The sequence below is a fragment of the Microcaecilia unicolor genome, chromosome 3, assembly GCF_901765095.1.
Source record: "Microcaecilia unicolor chromosome 3, aMicUni1.1, whole genome shotgun sequence".
In the NCBI taxonomy this organism is placed as follows: domain Eukaryota; kingdom Metazoa; phylum Chordata; class Amphibia; order Gymnophiona; family Siphonopidae; genus Microcaecilia; species Microcaecilia unicolor.
The window spans coordinates 419,185,066-419,209,373 of NC_044033.1; the positions used below are offsets into that span (position 1 = coordinate 419,185,066).

Consider the following 24,308-nt stretch of genomic DNA (forward strand, 5'->3'; position numbering starts at 1 on the left):
CACCTTCCCAATTGCAAAGGTCTAAAATACAAATCCTACCATGCATCTAATTTCCCCTACCTGGGATCCCAACTCTGGAATGCTCTACCCAGATACATTCGGTCAATTAGTGAATGTCTTCCCTTTAGAAAACTATTGAAAACTCATCTATTCAAACAGGTTTACCCGAAGGACTTGACATACCATAAGCAAACATAACAATACATCTGTTTACCGGTTCAACTAAACATTAACAACAATGACTCAGAAAATATCTCCTCCTTACCTATCCTTTCTCTCACACCTCTTCTATCCCATTTACTCCTTGTTCATTTGTCCTATCACATACCTCCTGTGTTGATTCTGATACTACAGATTGTATTCTGTTGTTACTATGTAAGCCGCATTGAGCCTGCGATGAGCGGGAAAGGGCGGGGTACAAATGTAATAAATAAATAATATACGTTACTTGGCATGTAATGGTAATGAATATACAAGTTTATGCTAAGCCAATAGAACATGAACTTGTTTGTTTTCTAAGCTGTTGTAATGTCTTAACTTTTTGCTTTCATTTTCTCTAGAAAATGCCTGTGTTCTCTTTGCTATCACCCTTCTCATGTTCACTATCAGTGCAATGATGGTGTATGGCGCAATTACTGTGAGTTTTATTTATGTTTTAACTTCTAACTTTTTCCTGATTGATCAGGGTAAAAAATGATTTAAAGTTATTTTTCTTTCCAGCATCGAGGAGGGTGGCTGATACCATTTTTCTGCTATCAGCTCTTTAACTTTGCTCTTAGCTGCCTCGTTGCCATTAGCGCTTTCACCTATTTGCCAAGAATTAAGGATTATCTGGAGCAATTGGTAAGTGCCTTTTTTTCTACTACATAAACAGGCTGGGAAAAAAATGACAAGATGGACTCCAGGCTCAACATGGTAACTTTTTAGATTTTTTTCTTAAATTTTGTTCTAATTGAAACTTCCTTTCATGGTTGTGTTGATATATTTGGAAAAAAACTGTATGGCATCTATCTGAGCTTGTTTTCTGAAAATATTGTAAACATAGTAGATGACAGATAAAGACCTGTACACTCCATCCAGTCTGCCCAAGAAGATAAACTCATAGCATAAGCTATGATGTGATACTACATATACATACTTGATCTTGATTTGTGCTTGCCATTTTCAGGGCACTCACTGTAGAAGTCTTTCCAGCACTGGCTTTGCTTCTCGATTTACTGGTGCCATTTAATTGCCGCTAAGCTTGTTTGGTTCCATGCTTTCCATACAGGATTCCTTTGTGTTTATCCTGTTCATTTTTTAATTCAATTACTGTTTTCATCTCCACAATCACTTGTGCGAGGGAATTCCTAGTATCTACCACTTTCTCCACGAAAAAGTACTTCCTGATATTATTCCTGAGTTGGGCTGCCGCCCCTCCTCCCCCCCCCCCCCCCCCCCCCCCCCCAAGCAACCTCAGTTCATGTCCTCTTGTTCTCCCACCTTCCCGTCTCTGGGAAAAGTTTGTTTGTAGATTAAATACCTTGTGCCCTTTTCTCTCGGCGATACTGGCTCTGAAGAACCCAGTCCTAATTACCACCTCTGTGTGTGCTCTTAGTGTGTGAAAGGCTTCATGCTACTCGCTATTCAGCCTTTCAAGAGGGAAATGCATATGTTTTTCTATGCTTGAACTGTTCCTAAGAGCTAGGCCTAAGGCCTGTACTTTGCTCAGTTTGGTTCTCACATGTTAGCCTACTAGCTCAGCATCTTGTATAATAATCATTTCTTTCTCAGGAGCTGAGAACTGACACTTCATAACATTTAATTTGCAGCTGAGTACATGACCAATGCATGTATGGTATAAGGCTACCTAATGGTTCTGGTTTATGGGAAATCACATGATTTCTGGGAAAATGTAACTTGTAACAGTATGTAATGTCCAGGGCAGTATTAGTTGAGCAGACCTTGTCTTTCAGGATGTGCGCTGCTGATTGGTAACCTGCTCCAGGGAGAGAACTGTTTTGTAGTTTTGGCTCTGTGAGATGCTTATAAAGGTAATTATTGGCTGCGCTTAATGGAGTCTAAGTTCTCTTTCTTATTTTCCTATGCTTCCCCCCTTCCTGAGAGGGCTAACAAACGGGAGGAAGTAATACAATACCCTGGAGGAAATGAGACACGGACATCTTCAGGTTCTCGTCTGTCCTCTTACATCTTGTGATGCAAACCCCATACCATTTTCATTGCTCTTATCTGAACGTCTTCAAGTCTTTGTACATCCATAGCAAGATATGGCCTCCAAAACTGAACACAATACTCCAAGCAGGGTCTCATCAGTGACTTGTACAGGGGCATCAACACCTCCTTCTGCTGGTTATACACCTCTCTGTGCACCGTAGCATTCTTCTGATTGTGGCTACCTCCTTGTTGCATTTTCATCACCTTGAGATCCTCAGACACCATCACCCTAAGGTCCCCATCCTGAGCTACGCTTATTGAGCTCTCTCTTCCTATCTGGTACATCTCCGTTGGATTTCTGCCCCCGCCCCCCCCCCCCCCCCCCCCCCGGGTCACCACTCTTCACTTCTTTGCATTAAATTTTAACTGTCAGATCTTTGACCGTTTGTCTAATTTTTGGAGCTCTGTTCTCATGGTTTCTACTCCCTTCAGGCTAATCACTCTGTTGGCAATCTTTGTGTCATCCGCAAAAATGCAAAAAGACAAACTTTTCCTTCTTAACCCTTCAGCAGTGTCTCTCTCAAATATATTAAACATAATCAGTCCCAGTACCAAGCCCTGATCCACTACTCACCTTCCTTTCCTTCAAGTGAATTCCACTTGCCATCACCCTTTATCTGTCGGTCAACCGGTTTCCAATCCAGTTCACCACTTTAGGTCTTAAGGTCGACCCTCTCAACTTATTCATGAGTCTTCTGTGAGGAACCATATCAAAGGCTTTGCTGAAATCCAAGTAAATTATATCTAGCTCCAAGTTTATTCAATATTTGCTAAACTGTGCATCAAGCAAGGTTGGGCGGTTTACAACACTAGAAGAAAAAGGAGAAAGAGAGGAAGGAGTTGGGTGGGAACTACAAAATATGATAGGACAGAGAGGAAAGGAATAGAAAGTAACTGATCTGCCATGTCCTACAAGCCCCCCCCCCCCACCCCCTTGGAAAGGGCTAGGTATCATTTATATGCATCCTCAGTTTTGAGCTCGGTTTTAAATTTAGCCAGTATAGTTTGTGATCGTAAATGGGGAGGGTACAGCATTCCAAAGGGATGGACCACTGACAGAGAAGATCACACACTGGGTAATGTCATATCTAATTTGTTTGAAGGTTGGGATAACAAGATTTTGCTGGGAGGACTGGAGAGCCTTGGATGGGCAATAGTAATCACAAAAGGAAAGTAGGAAGGCCGTAGTCGGAACTATGAAGACAAGAATAAGAATCTTGTTGGTGATCCAGTGTTCAGCTTTCAGGAGGGGTTTGGCACATTGAATTTCTTGGAACCTGTGATTTTATTTGATAGCGGTATTTTTAACTAATGTGTAGGCGATGTAAATCCTTTTGTCCAAGGCTTTTGTATAGAGAGTTGCACTAATCTAACTGGGTGAGCACAAGAGAATGTGCCAGGATCATAAAGGTAGATTGCTGAAGCAATGATCTGCTTGCGCTAATCATACACAGTTTATAAAAACAGTGCTGTACAAATGAGGTACCATGGTCTATCCAGTTCTTTGGTAACACAGTCAAAGAAATTACTCAGATTTGTTTGGCAATATTTTCCTTTGGTAAAACCATGTTGCCTTGGATCTGCAACCTGTTAGATTCTAGAAAGTTAACTATCTTTTCCTTCAGCATTGTTTCTATTATTTTTTTTCTGCCACTGGTGTGAGGCTTACCAGCCTGTAGTTTCCCACTTCTTTCCTGCTCCTGCCTTTCTGAAGAGGGACCATATCTAAAGTTTTAAATACCTCCTTAAGAGGTCTCACCAGTATTTCTGTGAGCTCCCTCAGTATCTTGGGATATATCCCATCCAACCCCATAGCTTTGTTCACTTTCAGGTTTTCAAGTTGTTTATAAAAGCTTTCTTCCGTGAACGCTGCAATATCTTCTCCATTCCCAGATATACCCTCGGCAGTCGACTGCGGTCCTTCTCCAGGATTGTCTTCTGTGAACACTAAAGAGAAGTATTTGTTTAGCATGTTATCCTCATCACTATCCACATACAGTGGGGGAAATAAATATTTGATCCCTTGCTGATTTTGTAAGTTTGCCCACTGACAAAGACATGAGCAGCCCATAATTGAAGGGTAGGTTATTGGTAACAGTGAGAGATAGCACATCACAAATTAAATCCGGAAAATCACATTGTGGAAAGTATATGAATTTATTTGCATTCTGCAGAGGGAAATAAGTATTTGATCCCCCACCAACCAGTAAGAGATCTGGCCCCTACAGACCAGGTAGATGCTCCAAATCAACTCGTTACCTGCATGACAGACAGCTGTCGGCAATGGTCACCTGTATGAAAGACACCTGTCCACAGACTCAGTGAATCAGTCAGACTCTAACCTCTACAAAATGGCCAAGAGCAAGGAGCTGTCTAAGGATGTCAGGGACAAGATCATACACCTGCACAAGGCTGGAATGGGCTACAAAACCATCAGTAAGACGCTGGGCGAGAAGGAGACAACTGTTGGTGCCATAGTAAGAAAATGGAAGAAGTACAAAATGACTGTCAATCGACAAAGATCTGGGGCTCCACGCAAAATCTCACCTCGTGGGGTATCCTTGATCATGAGGAAGGTTAGAAATCAGCCTACAACTACAAGGGGGGAACTTGTCAATGATCTCAAGGCAGCTGGGACCACTGTCACCACGAAAACCATTGGTAACACATTACGACATAACGGATTGCAATCCTGCAGTGCCCGCAAGGTCCCCCTGCTCCGGAAGGCACATGTGACGGCCCGTCTGAAGTTTGCCAGTGAACACCTGGATGATGCCGAGAGTGATTGGGAGAAGGTGCTGTGGTCAGATGAGACAAAAATTGAGCTCTTTGGCATGAACTCAACTCGCCGTGTTTGGAGGAAGAGAAATGCTGCCTATGACCCAAAGAACACCGTCCCCACTGTCAAGCATGGAGGTGGAAATGTTATGTTTTGGGGGTGTTTCTCTGCTAAGGGCACAGGACTACTTCACCGCATCAATGGGAGAATGGATGGGGCCATGTACCGTACAATTCTGAGTGACAACCTCCTTCCCTCCGCCAGGGCCTTAAAAATGGGTCGTGGCTGGGTCTTCCAGCACGACAATGACCCAAAACATACAGCCAAGGCAACAAAGGAGTGGCTCAGGAAGAAGCACATTAGGGTCATGGAGTGGCCTAGCCAGTCACCAGACCTTAATCCCATTGAAAACTTATGGAGGGAGCTGAAGCTGCGAGTTGCCAAGCAACAGCCCAGAACTCTTAATGATTTAGAGATAATCTTCAAAGAGGAGTGGACCAAAATTCCTCCTGACATGTGTGCAAACCTCATCATCAACTACAGAAGACGTCTGACCGCTGTGCTTGCCAACAAGGGTTTTGCCACCAAGTATTAGGTCTTGTTTGCCAGAGGGATTAAATACTTATTTCCCTCTGCAGAATGCAAATAAATTCATATACTTTCCACAATGTGATTTTCCGGATTTAATTTGTGATGTGCTATCTCTCACTGTTACCAATAACCTACCCTTCAATTATGGGCTGCTCATGTCTTTGTCAGTGGGCAAACTTACAAAATCAGCAAGGGATCAAATACTTATTTCCCCCACTGTAACTGTTCTCGGCATCTTTCAGTCTTACAATTCCATTCCTAGCTCTTCTCCTTTTTCTAATATATATATGAAAAAAGATTTTGTCACCTCTTTACATCTTCCTTCTGTGCTTTCACTAGCCATATTTCTCTCTACTTCGAGTATAATCAGGTAATCTTTTCTGTGATCCTTTTGTTGCGTCATTTTTTATTTCTTCTTCCACGGCTTTTTTTTTTTTTTTTTTTTGCCCTTATTTTTTCAGCCATTTGTTTGGAGAACCAAATAGGCTTCTGTTTCTTTTGTTTTTGTTTACATTACTTGTCTGAAGGCAGTATTTATTCCATTTCTCCTGTGCCTGCCTGTGCTATCAGCTCCTTTATTTCAGTTATTCTCCCATATTACCAAAGTCAGCATGTCTGAAATCCAGTACTTTTTTCTGCGTCTGCACTCTGCTTTTGCTCTTATCAAACCATATCGAATGGTGATCACTATTGCCTAGGTGGGAACCCACCTGGATGTTGGAAACACTTCCTCCATTTTGTGAGCACTAGATTTATTTATTTATTTATTGCATTTGTATCCCACATTTTCCCACCTATTTGCAGGCTCAATCGTCGCCCCTTCTCTCATGGGTTCTGTCACTATTTCAGTGTTTCGGTGGCTGTTTGCTTTTAATGATTGATATATGCAATTGTATACTGTGTGAATGTTGCTCACTGCCTATATGCTGCAGTGAGTGGAATAGAGTATGAAATAATGTTATGTATCTTGAACAATAGGGTCGGCATCAAGATTTAAAGCTGAGTTTCTCAGTATCCTATATACCCAAAACGCCAGGGTATTGTTTCTCAATCAGTGTGCTGTAAGACTTGATCAGGTATGAAATGGATCTGAGCAGGAAGCTTTTCCAGACTAGCACCCAGACACTCTTCTTAGCACCTTGCAACAAACGTGAAGAAGATTTTTCTGACTACATATTTATTCCTCATTTTTGTGTATAACCTTTCCCTAAGGTTATGAGATGGTGAGCAGCATTCAGATATCCAATAATGCAATACATATATTAAAAAAAGAATACACAGTATATATCTACATAATACCAAAAGGCCAATCAAAGGGGAAAGGATTCCACATAGAGGGTCCAGCAGAAGATGGGTGGGGAAAACTCTTTAGTTACCAGCAAGCATTAAACTGATATTACTTCTAGCAGAGCTTGATTTTTAAGAGCATAAACATTAAGCTGGCATGTACTACTGGATCAGTGAACACACATAGGCAGTGGCCAGACCTATCTTAGAATATAAAGATTTGTTTTTATGATTAATATCTGAGTGATAGGAAGCTGGTGCAGTTCCTCTTACATTGGTTTTAAATGGGCTGCTGCATTTTCAGATTATAATCTTTGGCAACCATAGTTAAAGATAATTACAGTAGTCTAATATAGTCATATAATATGTGTGCACAACTAGAAGTAATTCAGGGAGTTCCAAATAAGGACTTAAATATTTAGTGTTTCATAGGTGATGAAAGCAGTCAATAACAATGATTATCTATGTGCCCATGGCCAAAAAAAAAAAACAGTCAAGCCAAACACCTAAGATCTTAAACTTGACTTAAAGGTTGCAGGTTTGTCTTGCACTCTCAGATTACATAAGTACATAAGTTTTGCCATACTGGGAAAGACCAAAGGTCCATCAAGCCCAGCATCCTGTTTCCAACAGTGGCCACAGGTCACAAATACCTGGCAAGATCCCAAAAAAGTACAAAACATTCTATACTGCTTATCCCAGAAATAGTGGATTTTCCCCAAGTCCATTTAATAATGGTCTATGGACTTTTCCTTTAGAAAGCGGTCCAAACCTTTTTTTTAAACTCCGCTAAGCTAACCGCCTTTACTACATTCTCTGGCAACAAATTCCAGAGTTTAATTACACGTTGAGTGAAGAAAACCTTTCTCCAATTCGTTTTAAATTTACTACATTGTAGCTTCTTCGCATGCCCCCTAGTCCTAGTATTTTTGGAAAGCGTGAACAGATGCTTCACATCTACCCGTTCAACTCCACTCATTATTTTATAGACCTCTATCATATCTCCCCTCAGCCGCCTTTTCTCCAAGCTGAAGAGCCCTAGCCGCTTTAACCTTTCTTCATAGGGAAATCGTCCCATCCCCTTTATCATTCCCTCTATGTCACATCCCATAGTTTCTACGCCCCAAAGATGATTGACTTGACTTTGTCTTCCATAACTCTTCACAATGTAACCCATAATCGCAATGTAACAAACTGTATTTCCATAATTCATAATGTATTGTAAGCCACACTGAGCCTGCAAATAGGTGGGAAAATGTGGGATACAAATGTAACAAATAATAATAATAATTTTCATCGCCCTTCTCTGTACCTTTTCTAATTCCACTATATCTTTTTTGAGATGCGGCGACCAGAATTGAACACAATATTCAGAGTGTGGTCGCACCATGGAGCGATACAAAGGCATTATAACATCCTCATTTTTGTTTTCCATTCCTTTCCTAATAATACCTAACATTCTATTTGCTTTCTTAGCCGCAGCAGCACACTATGCACAAGGTTTCAATGTATCATCAACGACAACACCTAGATCCCTTTCTTGGTCTGTGACTACTAATATGGAACCTTGCATGACGTAGCTGTAATTCAGGTTCCTCTTTCCCACATGCATCACTTTGCACTTGCTCACATTAAACGTCATCTGCCATTTAGATGCCCGGTTTCCCAGTCGCGTAAGGTCCTCTTATAATTTTTCACAATCCTCTCGCGATTTTATTGTAGGTCATTGAATCTATCAAGACTGAATTAATTCAAATTTATTCATCAATCAGCTTTTGATATCTTTCACCAATTTAAATACATAAGTAGCCACATGTGCCTCTCCTTCCTATCTCTACAGTCTAAAGTGTGGGAATCTGGTAGCAATCAGAATGTGAGCAGCTAGGCTCCACTGTGTACTGTACACACACCACACATAGTACCCGAGCTACCTCCCTTTTGAGTCTTCTAAACCTCTGTTATTCCTACTCCGATTCCTTAAGTAAGACAGGGAGAGCATGCACTAAGTGTTAGGCAACTGCTCTCAGATTTCTCCCTTTCTGTGTTCTGTATCTAGTCTGTCCATTGTGATTATGTATTTACACTCTTTCAATCTGTTTAAAATGTCTGTATGTGAATGCCAGAAGCCTAAGAAATAAGATGGGAGAGTTAGACTATATTGCACTAATTAGAAAAATTAGGTATAATAGGCATCTCTGAGACTTAGTGGAAGGAGGATAACCAGTGGAATGCTTGTCATACTAGGGTAAATTATGTCACAGTGATAGGGTGGACCAAATTGGTGGAGGGGTAGCATTGTATGTTAAGGAGGGCCTTGAATCAAATAGATTGAAAATTCTGCAGGAAACAAAGCACATCTTGGAATCTCTATGGATTGAAATTCCATGTGTAAAGGGGAAAAGGATAGTGATAGGGAGTGTATACCATCCACCTGGCCAGAATGAACAGATGTAAAAATGTTATCAGAATTAGGGAGGCTAACAAACCGGGCAATACAATAATAATGGGTGATTTCAATTACCCTGATGGGTAAATGTAATATCAGGGCGTGCTAAGGAGGTAAACTTCCTTGACGAAATCAAGAATTGCTGCTTTATGGAGCAGCTGGTACAGGAGCCAACAAGGAGGAAAAATTCTAGACCTAGTCCTTAGTGGAGCATATGATCTGGTACAGGAGCTAATGGTGCTGGGGCTGCTTGATATCAAATCTGATGATGATATGGTAGCTGTTACCAGCTCTGGACTAAGCACACACAGGAAATCCAATATGTTAGCATTTAACTTTCAAAGAGGAGAATATGATAAAATGAGAAAAACTGTGAAAAGAAATTTAGAGGAGCAGCTGCGAAGGTCAAAAATTTACATCGGGTGTGGATGCTGTTCAAAAATACCAGCCTGGAAGACCAGGCCAGATATATTCCATGTATTAAAAAAAGGAGGAAGGAAGACCAAACAGCTGGCATGGTGAAGTGAGGTGAAGGAAGCTATTGGAGCTAAAATAAAATCCTTCAGAAAAAGGAAGATGGAGCCGACTGAAAATAATAAGAAACAGCATAAGGAATGGCAAGTCAAGTGCAAAGCGCTGAAAAGGAAGGCAAAGAGGGACTCTGAAAAAAAGATTGTGGTTGGAGGCAAAAACACATAGTAAAACTTTTTTTTACTTATATTAAAGGCAAGAAGCCGGCAAAAGAATCGGTTGGACCGCTAGATGACAAGGGGTAAAAAGGGCACCGAGGGAAGACAAAGCCATAGCGGAGAGATTAAATGAATTCTTTGCTTCGGTCTTCACCAAGGAAGATTTGGGAGAGATACCGGTGCCAGAAATGGAATTTAAAGCTGACGAGTCGGAGAAACTGAATGAAATCTCTCTAAACCTGGAGGATGTAATAGGGCAATTTGACAAATTGAAGAGTAGCAAATCTCCCTCCTGGACCGGATGGTATTCATCCCAGGGTACTGATAGAATTAAAAAATGAACTTGCAGAACTATTAGTAGTATGCAATTTATCTTTAAAATCAAGCAAGGTACTGGAAGATTGGCGGGTGGCCAATATAACACCAATTTTTTTTTTTTTAAAGGTTTCAGAGGTGATCTGGGAAATTATAGATCAGTGAGCTTGATGTTAGTGTCAGGCAAAATGGTAGAGACTATTAAGAACAAAATTACAGAGCACATTCAAAAGCATGGATTAATGAGACAAAGCCAACATGGATTTAGTGAAGGGAAATCTTGCCTCACCAATCTACTTTTATTTATTTATTTATTTATTTATGCATTCTTCTATCCCACTATTATCCAAAAACAAGTTTCAATTCAAAGTGGCTCACAATTTACAAAATGGCTTACAGTTTTTACATGGTGGATTTGCGACTTACATTTGGCTTACAATTTACATTTGGTGTATTTACAGTTATGCTTTGCGGTGTGGGACTTCATCTTTATTTCGTGTGGTTATTTGGGGTTTATGAGGAGGTAGATTAGACGGGAGATGGCATCTGTGACTTTTGCCATTTTTGTTATGTTCTACAGAGTCAGTTTGAGGAGGAAAGATGAGGTTATCTCTGTGGTTAGTTGTAGAATTTTTTGAATAGATAGGCTTTCTTTTTCTTTCCTGAAATAGAGGCGGTTTGAAGGGGGTGAACAAACGTGGATACAGGTGAGCTGGTTGATATTGTGTATGTGGATTTTCAAAACGCATTGACAAAGTATCTCATGAAAGACTCCAGAGGAAATTGGAGAGCCATGGGGGATAGGAGGTAGTGTTCTATTATGGATGAAATACTGGTTAAAAGATAGAAAACAGAGAGTAGGGTTAAATAGTAGTATTCGCAAAGGAGAAGGGTAGATAGTGGGGTTCCCCAGGGGTCTGTGCTGGGACTGCTGCTTTTTAACATATTTATAAATGATCTAGAGATTGGGAGTAACTAGTGAGGTAATTAAATTTGCTGATGAAACAGTTATTCAAAGTTGTTCAATCGCAAAAGGATTGTGAAAAATTACAAGAGGACCTTACGATACTGCTCATCCAAATGGCAGATTATGTTTAATATGAGCAAGTGCAGAGGCAAGATGGCAACTGAGAGGGAGTTTTGAAAGACGCACCTGCTCAAATACCTTGGTTTCCTTGTGAACTCCTTTGGCATGCCTAAGAGGAGGGGCAGGCAGAGAGCGGATCCCGCAGCTCCTGCTCTGCCGTCGGTTGTTACTTTGGAGCGTTGCTTCACTCCGGGGGCAGTATCGGGTGCAGGAACTCCGATGTAGGAGAGTGCGGGGGAAGGAGAGCCGCCTCAACGCCAGGAGATAGAAACAACGCTGAGCCCTGAACAACAGTTAGCCCCACCCATGCCGGCAAACACGCCAAGGGACTGAGAAACCCCTAGTTCCCAAGAGGTGGAGGGGACTCTCGGAACGGGACCCAACTCGGATGAAAGCCTGCCGAGGGCAACAGCACATGAAGTGCTGGAAATGAAGTAGGGGAGATTCTTGACTGGAGACCAGCTACCGAAGGAAGCAGGATCAATAGAGCAGTCTACCCACACAGACCAACCAAGTAAGTTTTTATTGGGAGAGAAACCAGAAAATATAATGTCGGATGCCATTTGGGAAGCATTAAAGAATCTGGAAACTTTATTTTTACAAAAGGTTTCCCCATTACTCGATCAATCTCAGGCACTATTGAATAAAGTACCAGTCCTAGAATGAAGAATACAAACTATGGATAAATCAATAGAAAAGAATTTGAAAGAAATACAAAAGTCTCATCAAGTACAAATTAATTTAATTAAAGAAAATCAATATCTACAGAATAAAATAGAAACTTTGGAGAATGCCCAGAGAGCTAATATACTTAGAGTGATAAATTTTCCTAAGCAGCCTATGATAGCTCCATTAATAACCTTTAAAAGATACATAGGTGAAGTTCTGAAGATACCGGAAAAGGCATATCCACCTATTTCAAAAATGTATTACTTATTACCTTAGGAGAACCAACAACCGGTGGATCAAGGAGAGGAAATACCATTTGATACTATGGATTTAAATTTGACACAAACTTTGGAAGATGACAACTTGGGATTAACATCAATGACTTTAATAGTAACTTTTGTATTACAACCGGACAGAAACTGGATACTTAAACAATTTTTCTTACATAGAGAACAGCTCTTTATGAACTACAAAATAAGAATGTTTCCGGATATTTCTGAAGTAACTCAAAAACGGCGTAAAGAATTTCTTAAATTACGGCCAAAGATGCAACAATTGGGTGCTCTTTTCTGGTTAAACTTCCCATGCAAATGTGTTGTTAAATTAAATTCTGTAAAATATATATTTTTGACCCTATACAACTTAATTCCTTTTTGGACTCTAAAATTACCCTGTTACCCTCTGTACAGTTAAGACAAATTACATCTACTCCGTGAATTAATTAGGAACTTCTGGAACTCCCTCTCAATCCTTAGTTCTTTATGGAAAGAATCTTTAGTTTATTCTTTGTAATTACCTGTATATGTTGACATGCCTCCTATATTGTGGACTATAGATGAATGATATAAAGAGTTTCAAAATTTTTTCATTTTATGTTGTAAACTTATTAACCCTAAGCAAAATATTTCCTCTTTTGAAGTTTTACTATTTCAATGTAAGATGGGATTTATAGAATTATTCAGTAATAATATTTTTCCTCTGTTAATCATCTTTGCCAAACAAAATTGTAAAAACAAAATAAAAATGTATGAGCAAGTGCAAAATGATGCATGTATTAAAGAGGAATCTGTACTATGGTTCCACATTAGGAGTCGCCAGCCAGGAAAGGGACCTAGGTGTCATCGTTGATGATACGTTGAAACCATCTTCTCAGTGTGTGGCGGCTAAGAAAGCAAATAGAATGTTAGGTGGTGTTAGGAAAGGAATGAAAAGCAAAAATGAGGACATTATAATGCTTTGTATTGCTCCATGGTGTGACCACACCTCAAATACTGTGTGCAATTGTGGTCACCGCATCTCAGAAAAGATACAGTGGAATTAGAAAAGGTACAGAGAAGGGCAACAAGAATGATAAAGGGGATGGGATGACTTCCCTCAAGGAAAGGCTAAAGCGGCTAGGGGAGAGATATGATAGAGGGCTATAAAATAATGAATGGAATGGGTAGACGTGAATCGCTTGTTTTACTCTTTCCAAAAATACTAGGACTAGAGGGCACGCAATGAAGCTACAAAGTAGTAAATGTAAAGCAAATTGGAGAAAATATTTCTTTACTCAACGTGTAATTAAACTCTGGAATTCGTTGCCAGAGAATGTAGTAAAAGCAGTTAGTGTGCTTTTAAAAAAGGTTTGGATAGCTTCCTAAAAGAAAAGTTAAGGTAGACTTGGGAAAATCCACTGTTTTGGGATCTTGCCAGGTACTCTGGGTTGGCCACTGTTGGAAACAGAATGCTGGACTTGATGGACCTTTGGTCTGTCCCAGTATGGCAACACTCGCGTTCTTGTTTGGCCCTCCCATAAAAAAATAGATGTTCTGCTGGCCCTGCACTGCCTTTTTTTTGTTTGTTTTGCTATTGTAGTAAGGCAATAGAGTAGGTGCATACATACATACATACCTTCCTAAACAGTGTAGGTTATTCTGTCTGTATTTCTCTGAGTCTACCATTATCCATTTTGGGAGTAATTTTTAAGGCTTTCTGCATTTTACACATGGAAAGGGGTTTTTTATATGTATGCATACAGCTGCAAACTTTTTAACCAAAAAAATATATCGTATATGTAATTTAGATATGGAAATAAACAGTGCAGATAGTGACAGATACACACAAGCTTTAATTGTAGAGCTGCAAATTAGTATATTGTCCGACACAGGCCGTGTTTCGCCCAAAGGGGCTGCATCAGGGGCTATACTGTGTTCTTGACCATCCAAAAAAAAACAAAAAACAACTAAATGTGTGGGCTATTCCACCATAAAGTATTAAAACAGCACCATTGTAGAAACAACCAGCACAAACTTAACTCCAGAAGCAAAAGTAAAATTGTTCTCCAGAAAAATGCAGCATGCACATATACACACACACATCTTAGTATTAGCAAGGAACACGTAGTCAGTACCTACTGCGTCTGCTCTGGGCTGATCATTGAGAGCCCCTTCAGTACTTGATTGGTCTACCTTTGAACCTCTAGGAGAGGAAGTTCCTGGCTGCAGTGGAGGCATTTGCTGGTTTTTGTATCCATCTCCAAGGAGCTCTCCTGTGTTTGGAGGGAATGGCTCACTGGACCCTAATGCTGGAGTTCTTCGTGGTCCAGAATTTATTTATAGTACCAAAAACAAGAGTAGTCGGGGGTCAGGGTCTCCAAGGGAAAGACCCTGACACTGGTTTAGGTTTTCCCATTTGAAAAAAAGTAAGATAAGGGTCACTAGAACACTGCTGAGTGTCCTGCCGCTATCTTAGGTTTTGCCTCACCCACCCACAAAAAATAAAATAAACCTAGTCATTTCTTGTGGCTTATGGCATCAGGGATTAACTATCTATGATTTTCCTCAATTTTTTTTTATAAATGGGAGAAGCTGTGTACATGCACCCACAAACACGAATCTGTTTTATTATCATAAGCTGCACTTCTGATGACCCAACACTTGACTAATTGCCTGCTTCAGGATTCAAAAACACCATCTCAAATCTTTTAGTAGGCTAGCAGCACAAACAAAACTTGCATGCATAAAATACACTTTTTTTTTTTCTTTTAAACATTGGCACCTTCTTTGTTCTTTCTAACTTAGTATCAAGGCTATTGACTTATGTAAATATATTAAAATGTGTTCAGAATTTTCAGTATGCTTTTTACCATATAAGGTGATTGTGGAGTCTGTGTTGTGTTGAGTTAAACTCTTTTTGTGCTTTGAATTAGCCTGATTTTCCATATAAAGATGATGTGCTTTCGCTGGACTCAAGTTGCCTCTTGTTCATTGTCGTGGCCTTCTTTACATTCTTCATTGTGTTAAAGGTAAGTTGACATGTGGGAAATAGATACAAAAAGTAGGAAATCAAAAGGGTTTTTGACATGTGGGATATACATACAACAGATTGGAAAACAAAACCTTTATTCTGTTTTAATAGCATGTCTGTGTCTGGGTGGTTCCCTTGATAAGGCTAGTGAGCCCACACTGTTCTTTTCTTGTTCTTCTGGCCACCCTGGTTTGGTGTGATTTGTTACACATGTGTTCATGTGTTTGAGGCCTGCTCTAGTTTTTGAAATCCTAGCGCCACACAACCTTTTTTTATCCACTATGCATTCTCTTCTGCCTGCCAGCAGAGTGCTCTGACATGGTATTCAGGGTGCATACAGTGCAATGGTATGGTATGCCTGAGCTCTATATACTTAGTACAAGGGCATTCAGTTTCAGGACAAAGACAGCTGTAGTCAAATTTGAGTACAGTATGTAAGGTTGTAAAAGGTGTTCATCATTCTACTTTTAGAATTTGTGTATATGAGTGTTCTGACAGAACAGGTTTCCTTGAACCATCTTTTGAAGGATAAGAGTGAGGAAGTTAACTTTCATGAATTTATTTGCGTTCTTCAGTGTCAACATATATCACAAAAGGTGGGGTTTTAAAGGTGCCAAAGATGTGTGGTTTGTGTACTGGATAACAATAGTTAAATATCTGTTGCATATGGTGAGCTTAACATATACAAATAATATGGGTGCAAAATCTGACTTAAGAATCCGACACTACCTGTATTAGGATCCAGGTTTGACATAGGGCAAGGGGGAGGGGCTGAAAACTGAATATCAGTTATCCAGGTGATTTATCTGTAAAGATACGGATACATTGAAATCCTACCTAAACAGATAGCAGAGTCACAATGCTGGCACCATCTGTATGTATATATGTATTTTTTTTATACAACTATTTGTTTGGACTTGGCTCATGGCTTTTTCAGTAGTAGCACAGTTACATTCAGGTACAGTAGTTATTTCCCTGTCCCTAGAGGGCTCCAAATCTAGTTTCATACCTGAGGTAATGGAAGATTAAGTGACTTAAGTTCACAATGAGCATCAGTGAGATTTGAACTGGGCTTCTCTGGTTCTCAACCTGTTATTCATTTGGCTGCTAATCCTATTTTAATACCTCTGCCTATACTGGCACTGAATAAAATCTCATTCCAGAATTAAAATTTAAAAATATCAGTACTTAAATTTTGCTTTTCAATTGAAGATGGTACAGAGGAGATATAAGGTATTACTACAGACCAATACGGAACACACAACACTAGAAGTAACAATAAGATAATTTTTAACATCATCTTTATTTGGCGTTCTCATCATTACATATCAATAGACCAACCGACAAAAATCGTTAAGCATTGTAACTTTCATACCACAACATCATTATTTGTACTTAACATATGCCATGATCCGGCAATTAGTCAAAACATATGAGACCTCGCTACATTTTTCATGTAAACCCCCCTTCTCCGAGGACAAGCAGGCTGGAGATCACCACGCATGGGTCGTCCGCGACGGCCCAGGAGCTCCGGAAATTAACAAAAAAGTTCTTGAAACAGCGCGACGGGTGCGGGGACATCGCACCTCGCATGCGCGAGTGACTTCCCGCCCGCGCGCTTCCCTCAGTTTCCTTTTTTCCACTTCACGAAGAGGGGTTATTTTTCTGCTGCTCCTCGCGTTGTTCTGATAGCACCTTTCTGGCCCCGTCAGATATGATTCCCTCTTCTTCTGGACTTGTCAGAAGAACCGTGGAGATTGGACTGTTTTCCGACCCTCATCACTCAGAACCAGGGGTCGCTTCTACATCTCAACCTCCAGTCTCTGGCTCTCACGGCCTGGATGTTGAGAGCTTAGAAGTTGCCTCTTTAGGCCTCTCAGAGGGTGTCTTCCGAGTCTTGTGTGCTTCCAGGAAAGATTCCATGAAAAGGAGTTATGGTTTTAAATGGAGGAGGTTTGCTGTCTGGTGTGACAGCAAGGCCCTAGAACCTTTCTCTTGTCCTACACGGACCCTGCTTGAATACCTTCTACACTTATCAGAGTCTGGTCTTAAGACTAACTCAGTAAGAATTCACCTGAGTGCAATCAGTGCTTATCACCGTGTAGAAGGTCAGCCTATCTCTGGACAGCCTTTAGTTGCTCGTTTTATGAGAGGTTTGCTTTTGTCAAAGCCCCCTGTCAAACCTCCACCTGTCATCGGATCTCAACTTCGTTCTCACCCAGCTGATGAAACCTCCTTTTGAGCCACTGAATTCCTGTCATTTGAAGTACTTGACCTGGAAGGTCATTTTCTTGGAGGCTGTTACTTCAGCTCGTAGAGTCAGTGAGCTCCAAGCCCTAGTAGTTCATGCTCCCTACATTAAATTTTATCATAACAGGGTAGTTCTCCACACTCATCCTAAGTTCCTGCCAAAGGTGGTGTCTGAGTTCCATCTGAACCAGTCAATTGTCTTGCCAACATTTTTTCCCCGACCTCATACCTGCCCTGGTGAGGACAAGTTGCATACCTTGGACTGTACGAGAGCATTGGCCTTTTACGTGGAGCGGACAAAGCCCTACAGACAGTCTGCCCAGTTGTTTGTTTCTTTTGATCCCAACAGGATGGGGGTTGCCATCGGAAAATGACAATCTTCAATTGGCTAGCAGATTGCATTTCCTTCACTTATGCGCAAGCTGGGCTGACCTTGGAGGGCCGTGTCACGGCTCATAATGTTAGAGCCATGGCTGTGTCAGTGGCTCACTTAAAGTCAGCTTCCATTGAAGAGATTTGCAAGGCTGCGACGTGGTCATCAGTCTACACATTCACATCTCATTACTGCCTTCAGCAAGATACCCGACGCGACAGTCAGTTTGGGCAGTCGGTGTTACAGAATCTGTTACAGTTTGGGGTTTAGAATCCAACTCCACCCTCCTAGGCCCATTTATGTTCTGTTCCAGGCTGCACTCTCACTTAGTTGTACTTGTTTTCAGGTCAATCTCAGTTATGTTCTCGCCGTTGCGAGGCCCAATTGACCACTGTTCATTGTTCTGAGTGAGCCTGGGTGCTAGGGATACCCCATGCGTGGTGATCTCCAGCCTGCTTGTCCTTGGAGAAAATGAAGATACTTACCTGTAGCAGGTATTCTCTGAGGACAGCAGGATGGACATCACCACAACCCTCCCTCCTCCCTTTAGGAGTTGTTCTATTCTAGTTTGCTTGTTATATAACTGAGGGAAGCGCGCGGGCGGGAAGTCACTCGCTCATGCGCGGTGCGTTGTCCCCGCGCCCGTCGCACTGTTTCTGGAACTTTTTTTTGTTAATTTCCGGAGCTCCTGGGCCGTCGCGGACGACGACCCATGCGTGGTGATGTCCAGCCTGCTGTCCTCGGAGAATACCTGCTACAGGTAAGTATCTTCATTATCCCTCCCCCTCCCCCAATCAAAACAGAAAAACATATTAAACATAGGAGGAAGCTAAATATCTCAAGTCTAACACATTAGTTTACTATTTTTGGATAGCCTGACCACCCTACACCTTATACATTCAAGAGCAGGCTACGCTCCTTGTGTTGAAGCATAGACCCATAAGGTTCCCATACATCCTGGGAACGTTTCCACTGAGATTCAGGTCTGTTACCCACTAACTTACGCTCCATGAGTTCCATATCAAACAACAATGAATGCCACATTGCTAACTGGGGAACTCTCTGCATTCGCCATTGGGCAAGAATGACCTTTCTAGCCAAAAGTAAAGACTTTGCCACAAAAAGGCGCTGCTCGTCCAACTCCACCTGCAGTTGTGTCCCATCCTGGAATAAGAAGCCCATGGGATGTAGCAGAATCTTCCTTCTGAGACACCTGGACAAAAAACTCCTCACCCCTTCCCAAAAAACTTTCCTTTCGCATGTCCAGAACATATGGCCTAGTGTTGCCCCATCCTGCCCACATTTGGGACATCTGCCTGATTCAGCAAACCGGGCTTTAAAAGCCCTCCAAGGAGCAATATAGGTTCGTAATAAAAAATTTATATTCCTGTTCTCTATGAAGCATATTTATAGATGTTTTGGCAATATTATTTTGAAGCGCTGCTGCTGAGATGACACTCTTCAATTCCCCCGACCATGCCTCCGCCACCTTCTGTAGAGCTAAGTCAGGTTGAACCTCATATAGAGCTTTTACATATTGGCAGAAGCGAGGCTGTTCCTTGTCTTTCAACCTCAAACATACCGTGACCTGCTGAGCAAAAGAGGCCCCAAGGTGTGTCACAGGCAAGGAGGAGATATAATGCCTCATCTGTAAAAACATAAAAATATCTGAGTCCACCAGCTCGTATCTCTCTTGCAAAGTGGAGAAGGGAAGCACTTACCCTCCACATCCAGTAGATCTCCTACCCAATGGATCTCCCTCCCTCTTTCTTCCCCCAAAATTCCCCCACTCCACATGCCAGGAGGGAAGTCAGGATTCCCCTTTAAAGTCAAACAGGGAAACATATCTAAAACCCCGTAGAGTGGAACACAGTGCCCTCCAGATCACATGTCTCCCAAAAGCCTGAACCAAGTGTGCTGCTCTATCATGTAACATCTGATGCTGACACGGGGTGCAGAAACATAGCCTCCACCTCCCAGGGTGTAAACCCCGATGTACCCAATAGCCAATCCCTAACCTGTCGCATTCCACAGCCTAAGTTATACTGTCTCAGATCCATAAGCCCCATCCCACCCTTCGACCCAAGGATCATAAGTGTAGATAAGGGAATTCCTCTTACCCTTCCACAGAAATATCTGTAATGCCTTATACAATTTCTGCAAATCCGCTTCTCTCAACCACAAAGGCAATGTTGGCAACTGATATAACCATCTGGGCACTATAAGCATGTTATACAGGAAAATTCTGCCCGAAAGGGCCAAAGGCAGCCCTGATCGTAACCACAAGCAATCTACAGATTTCTGCAGGAGTGGGGAGACATTTAATTCATACAACTTGCTTATATCAGCGGGTATATAAGTACCCAAATACTTAATGGAGCCTGCCACCTCTCTCAGCGGAAAGTCAGCCCCCAAAGTATCAACCTGCAAATTGATCGGTAACGCCTCAGATTTAAATACGTTCAACTTAAGCCCAGATAATTGATCAAAGTCTGCAAACATCTGTCGCACCAGAGGTAGTGTCCACCCCGGTTCCGTCACAAGTAGCATTATATCGTCTGCAAAAGCCATGCATTTTAGTGGAGCACGCACACAAAGAGATTGCAACTTGATCAGATCATTCGTCCACGCTGCGCGGCCGAGAAGAACACTTTGGCTGATGGGGGTTGGGGTCCCCCGCCAGCACAAGTATGCAACGGCAGCGGGGGAGGGTTTGCAGTGGGAAGTGGGGCTCGAGAGGGTCATGGCAGGGGGGGGTCCAGCGGTCAGGAACTCGGAGGGAGGGATTCTTCTGACGTTGCGTTACCATGGGCGGAGCGATTATGAAGCCTACGAACACTACAGGGCTTCACTGCCATGGAGTCAGCTTCAGATTGTTGTAGGTGCGAATTATTATATTAGATTACCTCGAAGCTGCATCAGCAAAGTCTCCAAAAAAAGAATATATAGCAAAGGCGATAGCGGACAGCCCTGTCTTCTTCTTCTCCTCAGAGAGAAAACCTCAGATGATACTCCATTCACTAATACAGCTGCTGATGGGTTTATATACAGAGTTCGAATTGCCTGGAGAAAAAAACTCTCTATACCGTATAAGCCCAGTTACGAGACTAAAAAAGACCATTCCACCCTATCAAAAGCTTTTTCAGAGTTGAAACTGATAGCCAGAGCAAGGGTGGACAACTGAGCACAATGCTCCAGCCCCAGAATCAGATGCCTTACATTTACACCAGAATGCCGTCCCTTCACAAACCCCACTTGATCAGATCCCACAAGCTTGGGAATCACCATGGCTAATCTCTCAGCTAAAATTTTCGCTAACAATTTAAGATCTATATTTATGAGAGAGGTCTGTAGGACTCTGGCTGCAAAGGGTCCTTCTCTAGCTTAGGTAAGACAGTGATCAATGCTTGGTTGGACCACTGAGGAAAACCTCCCCTCTGTATAGGTGTCAAAGTAGGCTCCCAAGAGACCCATCACTCTCGTATTTAAGATTTTATAAAATTCTCCGCTGAACCCATCAGGCCCAGGCGACTTATGCAGCTTCACACTCTTTATAGCTCTCTGCATTTCAGGCCCAGATAAGGGCTCAATCAATTTGGTTTTTTTCCTCGTCCAGCAAACACGGGACTCCACAAGGATGGAGGAAGGATTCAGTTTTCTCCTGCTGTCCACTGCCCTCTGCCCTATACAGAAAGCTATAGAATTGGACAAAGAGTGTCTCTAGCTTCTTTTGCTCAGTCGCAATCTGACCCTGCGGATCTCGAAGTGCAGCTATTGCCATTGGCCCAGTCCAGCTTTTTGTAAGATTCGCCAGGAGTTTACCAGGTTTATTTCCAAATCTAAAAAGACGAAACTTATAATAGAAAATATTTTTCTGAGCCTGCTCCTGGAAAAGATTATTTAAAGAGTGCCTACATGCCACAGTTGGATGTGTTCGTAGCCGCCTCTTTAGCATTCTGATTCTCCTTTCTAAATCAGTCATACGACTGGCTTGATAACAAAGGATATAATATGTCCTCTAATCACTGCCTTTCCTGCATCCCACATCAAAATCGGATCGGAGACATGTTCTTTATTATTGTTGAGAAATTCCTCCCACTTTTGGGTAAGATATCGTCTAAAGACTTGGTCTGTGTAAAGATGGGCCGGGAATTGCCACCTCCCTCTTATTCCCTCCCCGGGACCTCCCACATCTAGAATTATAGAGATAGGTGAGTGATCTGAAATCACTAAGGGTCCAATTTCCGCCCTCTATTTTATGGAACAAGTCTTTAGATACAAATATATAGTCTATTCGGGACTGTGTTGCATGGGCCTTGGAGACGTGCGTAAAATCTCTTGTGGATGCAACGTTCTCCAAGGGTCCACCAAATCCAAACTACGCATAAAAACCCCTAGGCCTTCCGTAGATCTAGGCCCAGATCTCTATGTCCTGGCATTAGTGTCTAGATTCGAGTCCATGATAGCCTTGAAATCACCCAGAAGAATTTTAGGCCCAGCAATAATGGACAGTTTTGCTATTATAGTCCTAAAGAAAAGCCTTTGTGCAGCATTAGGTGCATAGATTGAGACTAGAATGATGTTAGAGTGGTTTAGTTTCCCCTCCACTATGACAAACCTACCCTCTGTGTCCTTTGTGACCCTGTGTTGAATGAAAGGCACTGATTTACGAATCAATATGGCTACCCCCGCCTTACTTTTGGGTACAGAAGCATAACATTGAGCCACCCAGGACCTTCTTAATTTCTGATGTTCAATATCATTAAGTTTAGTTTCCTGCAATCCCACAATATCAGCTTTGTGCCTTCCCAGGTACTGCAAAATCTTAGATCTTTTTATTGGCGCGTTAACACCAGACACATTCCACGATATTAATTTCAAACCCTTAGACGCCATCATGGGCAACATAAAGATGAGTACAGATACACAATATAACATTTGCCTTGACATCCCACCAGAGAGCCCAGCCTCCCCCATGGTAAGCAACTAACCACAAATCCTGTTCATCACTCCATATACTCCTCCGCTTCCCATATGACTTCCATATTTGCTCCACACTATACAGAACCTCCACCCTCTTCTCCCCCCCCCCCCCCTCTCCACAAACACATCCCCCTTTTTCGCATCCCAAACCCCATATTTCCCCACAATCACACACTACCAACAGAATCGCACCTTAGCAATCTAGGATGTTGACATAAGCATATACCCAAAACCTAGCTAAGTGCATCATACAACAGAGATGGAAAAAAAAAATACATCATTCTCCGCACTATTTCAACAGATGGAGAATCAAACTGCTGTGTCCAGCTCCCCCGACAGGGTGTAGGTAGGTAATCCTATAGAAGTCTTCCATAGTTGTATCACTTTGGAAACCATTGCTGCACTTGTGACTTAGCTGCTTCACTAGTTTCGAAAATATGAATCTTTCCCTCCTTAATGACGCGAAGTCAGGCAGGGAACTGTGGAGTAAATCTTAATTGTTTCTCCACCAGTGTTTTACATATCTCCGAATAACTTTTACGTAGTTGCGCCACTGAAGCTGAATAATCCTGGAACAATAGTACTTTAGTGTTCTGGAACTGCAAATCTTGCATTGACCGATATTTCTGCCAAACTTGTTCTTTATGTGCAAAATTCAGAATCCGTGCTACTACCATGCGGGGCCTGGCCGCACCTTCCACGAGTCTTCCTACGCGATGTGCGCATTCTATCTGAATAGGCCCCATTGAGGATTCAGCAGTGACTCCGTGAACCATTTTTCTAACAACTGCTGTAGGTCCAAAGATAAATTTTTAAAAAAGAAAAGAAAGCCAGTTGCCATCAAAAAGCACTCAAGCCTCCCCATGCACAAGCCATCTTATCTTATGCCTAAGTATTAAATGCCAGGGGATTTTCAACTTAAAGCAACCCCTGGTGAAGGAAACCACTGCAATGTTTTTGGGACCTGATTTTAGAGGCTTGGATCTTTCTGTCTGCTGTGTGGACAGTCTGGTTAACATGGTGCTGAATGACCACTTAGGTGTCACCAGCATCTCTTACCTCGGCCACATGATTTGCAAGGAGCCACTGAGAGAGCCCTGTAACATTTAAAATACATGCTACAGTGTTAAAATTCTTTCCATGGTTCACATACTACCAGTTCATGCTATAGTCATATGAGGGTCTGATGGGGTCAAAGACAGACTTAAATTCATATTGGTTGATTTATAGGTAAATGGTAACAAGCAATATGTCTTCAGGAGTAAAATTCAGTTCCTAATGAAAAGGAAAGACTTTATTTCAGTTGCCTATGAAAATATCTTGGATTGTCTGAAAAT

At 41.8% G+C, this 24,308-nt stretch overlaps 1 protein-coding gene across 1 annotated transcript in view; it reads left to right on the forward strand.

The window, feature by feature from the left end:
- The window catches only part of LAPTM4A (lysosomal protein transmembrane 4 alpha), a 76,456-nt gene that overhangs the window by 33,606 nt on the left and 18,542 nt on the right, over positions 1–24,308 (forward strand). Inside the window, exons 3-5 of the mRNA XM_030198829.1 lie at positions 561–637; positions 721–843; positions 15,268–15,363. Coding sequence (XP_030054689.1) covers positions 561–637; positions 721–843; positions 15,268–15,363 — 296 coding nt within the window. The remainder of the gene's footprint in view (positions 1–560; positions 638–720; positions 844–15,267; positions 15,364–24,308) is intronic.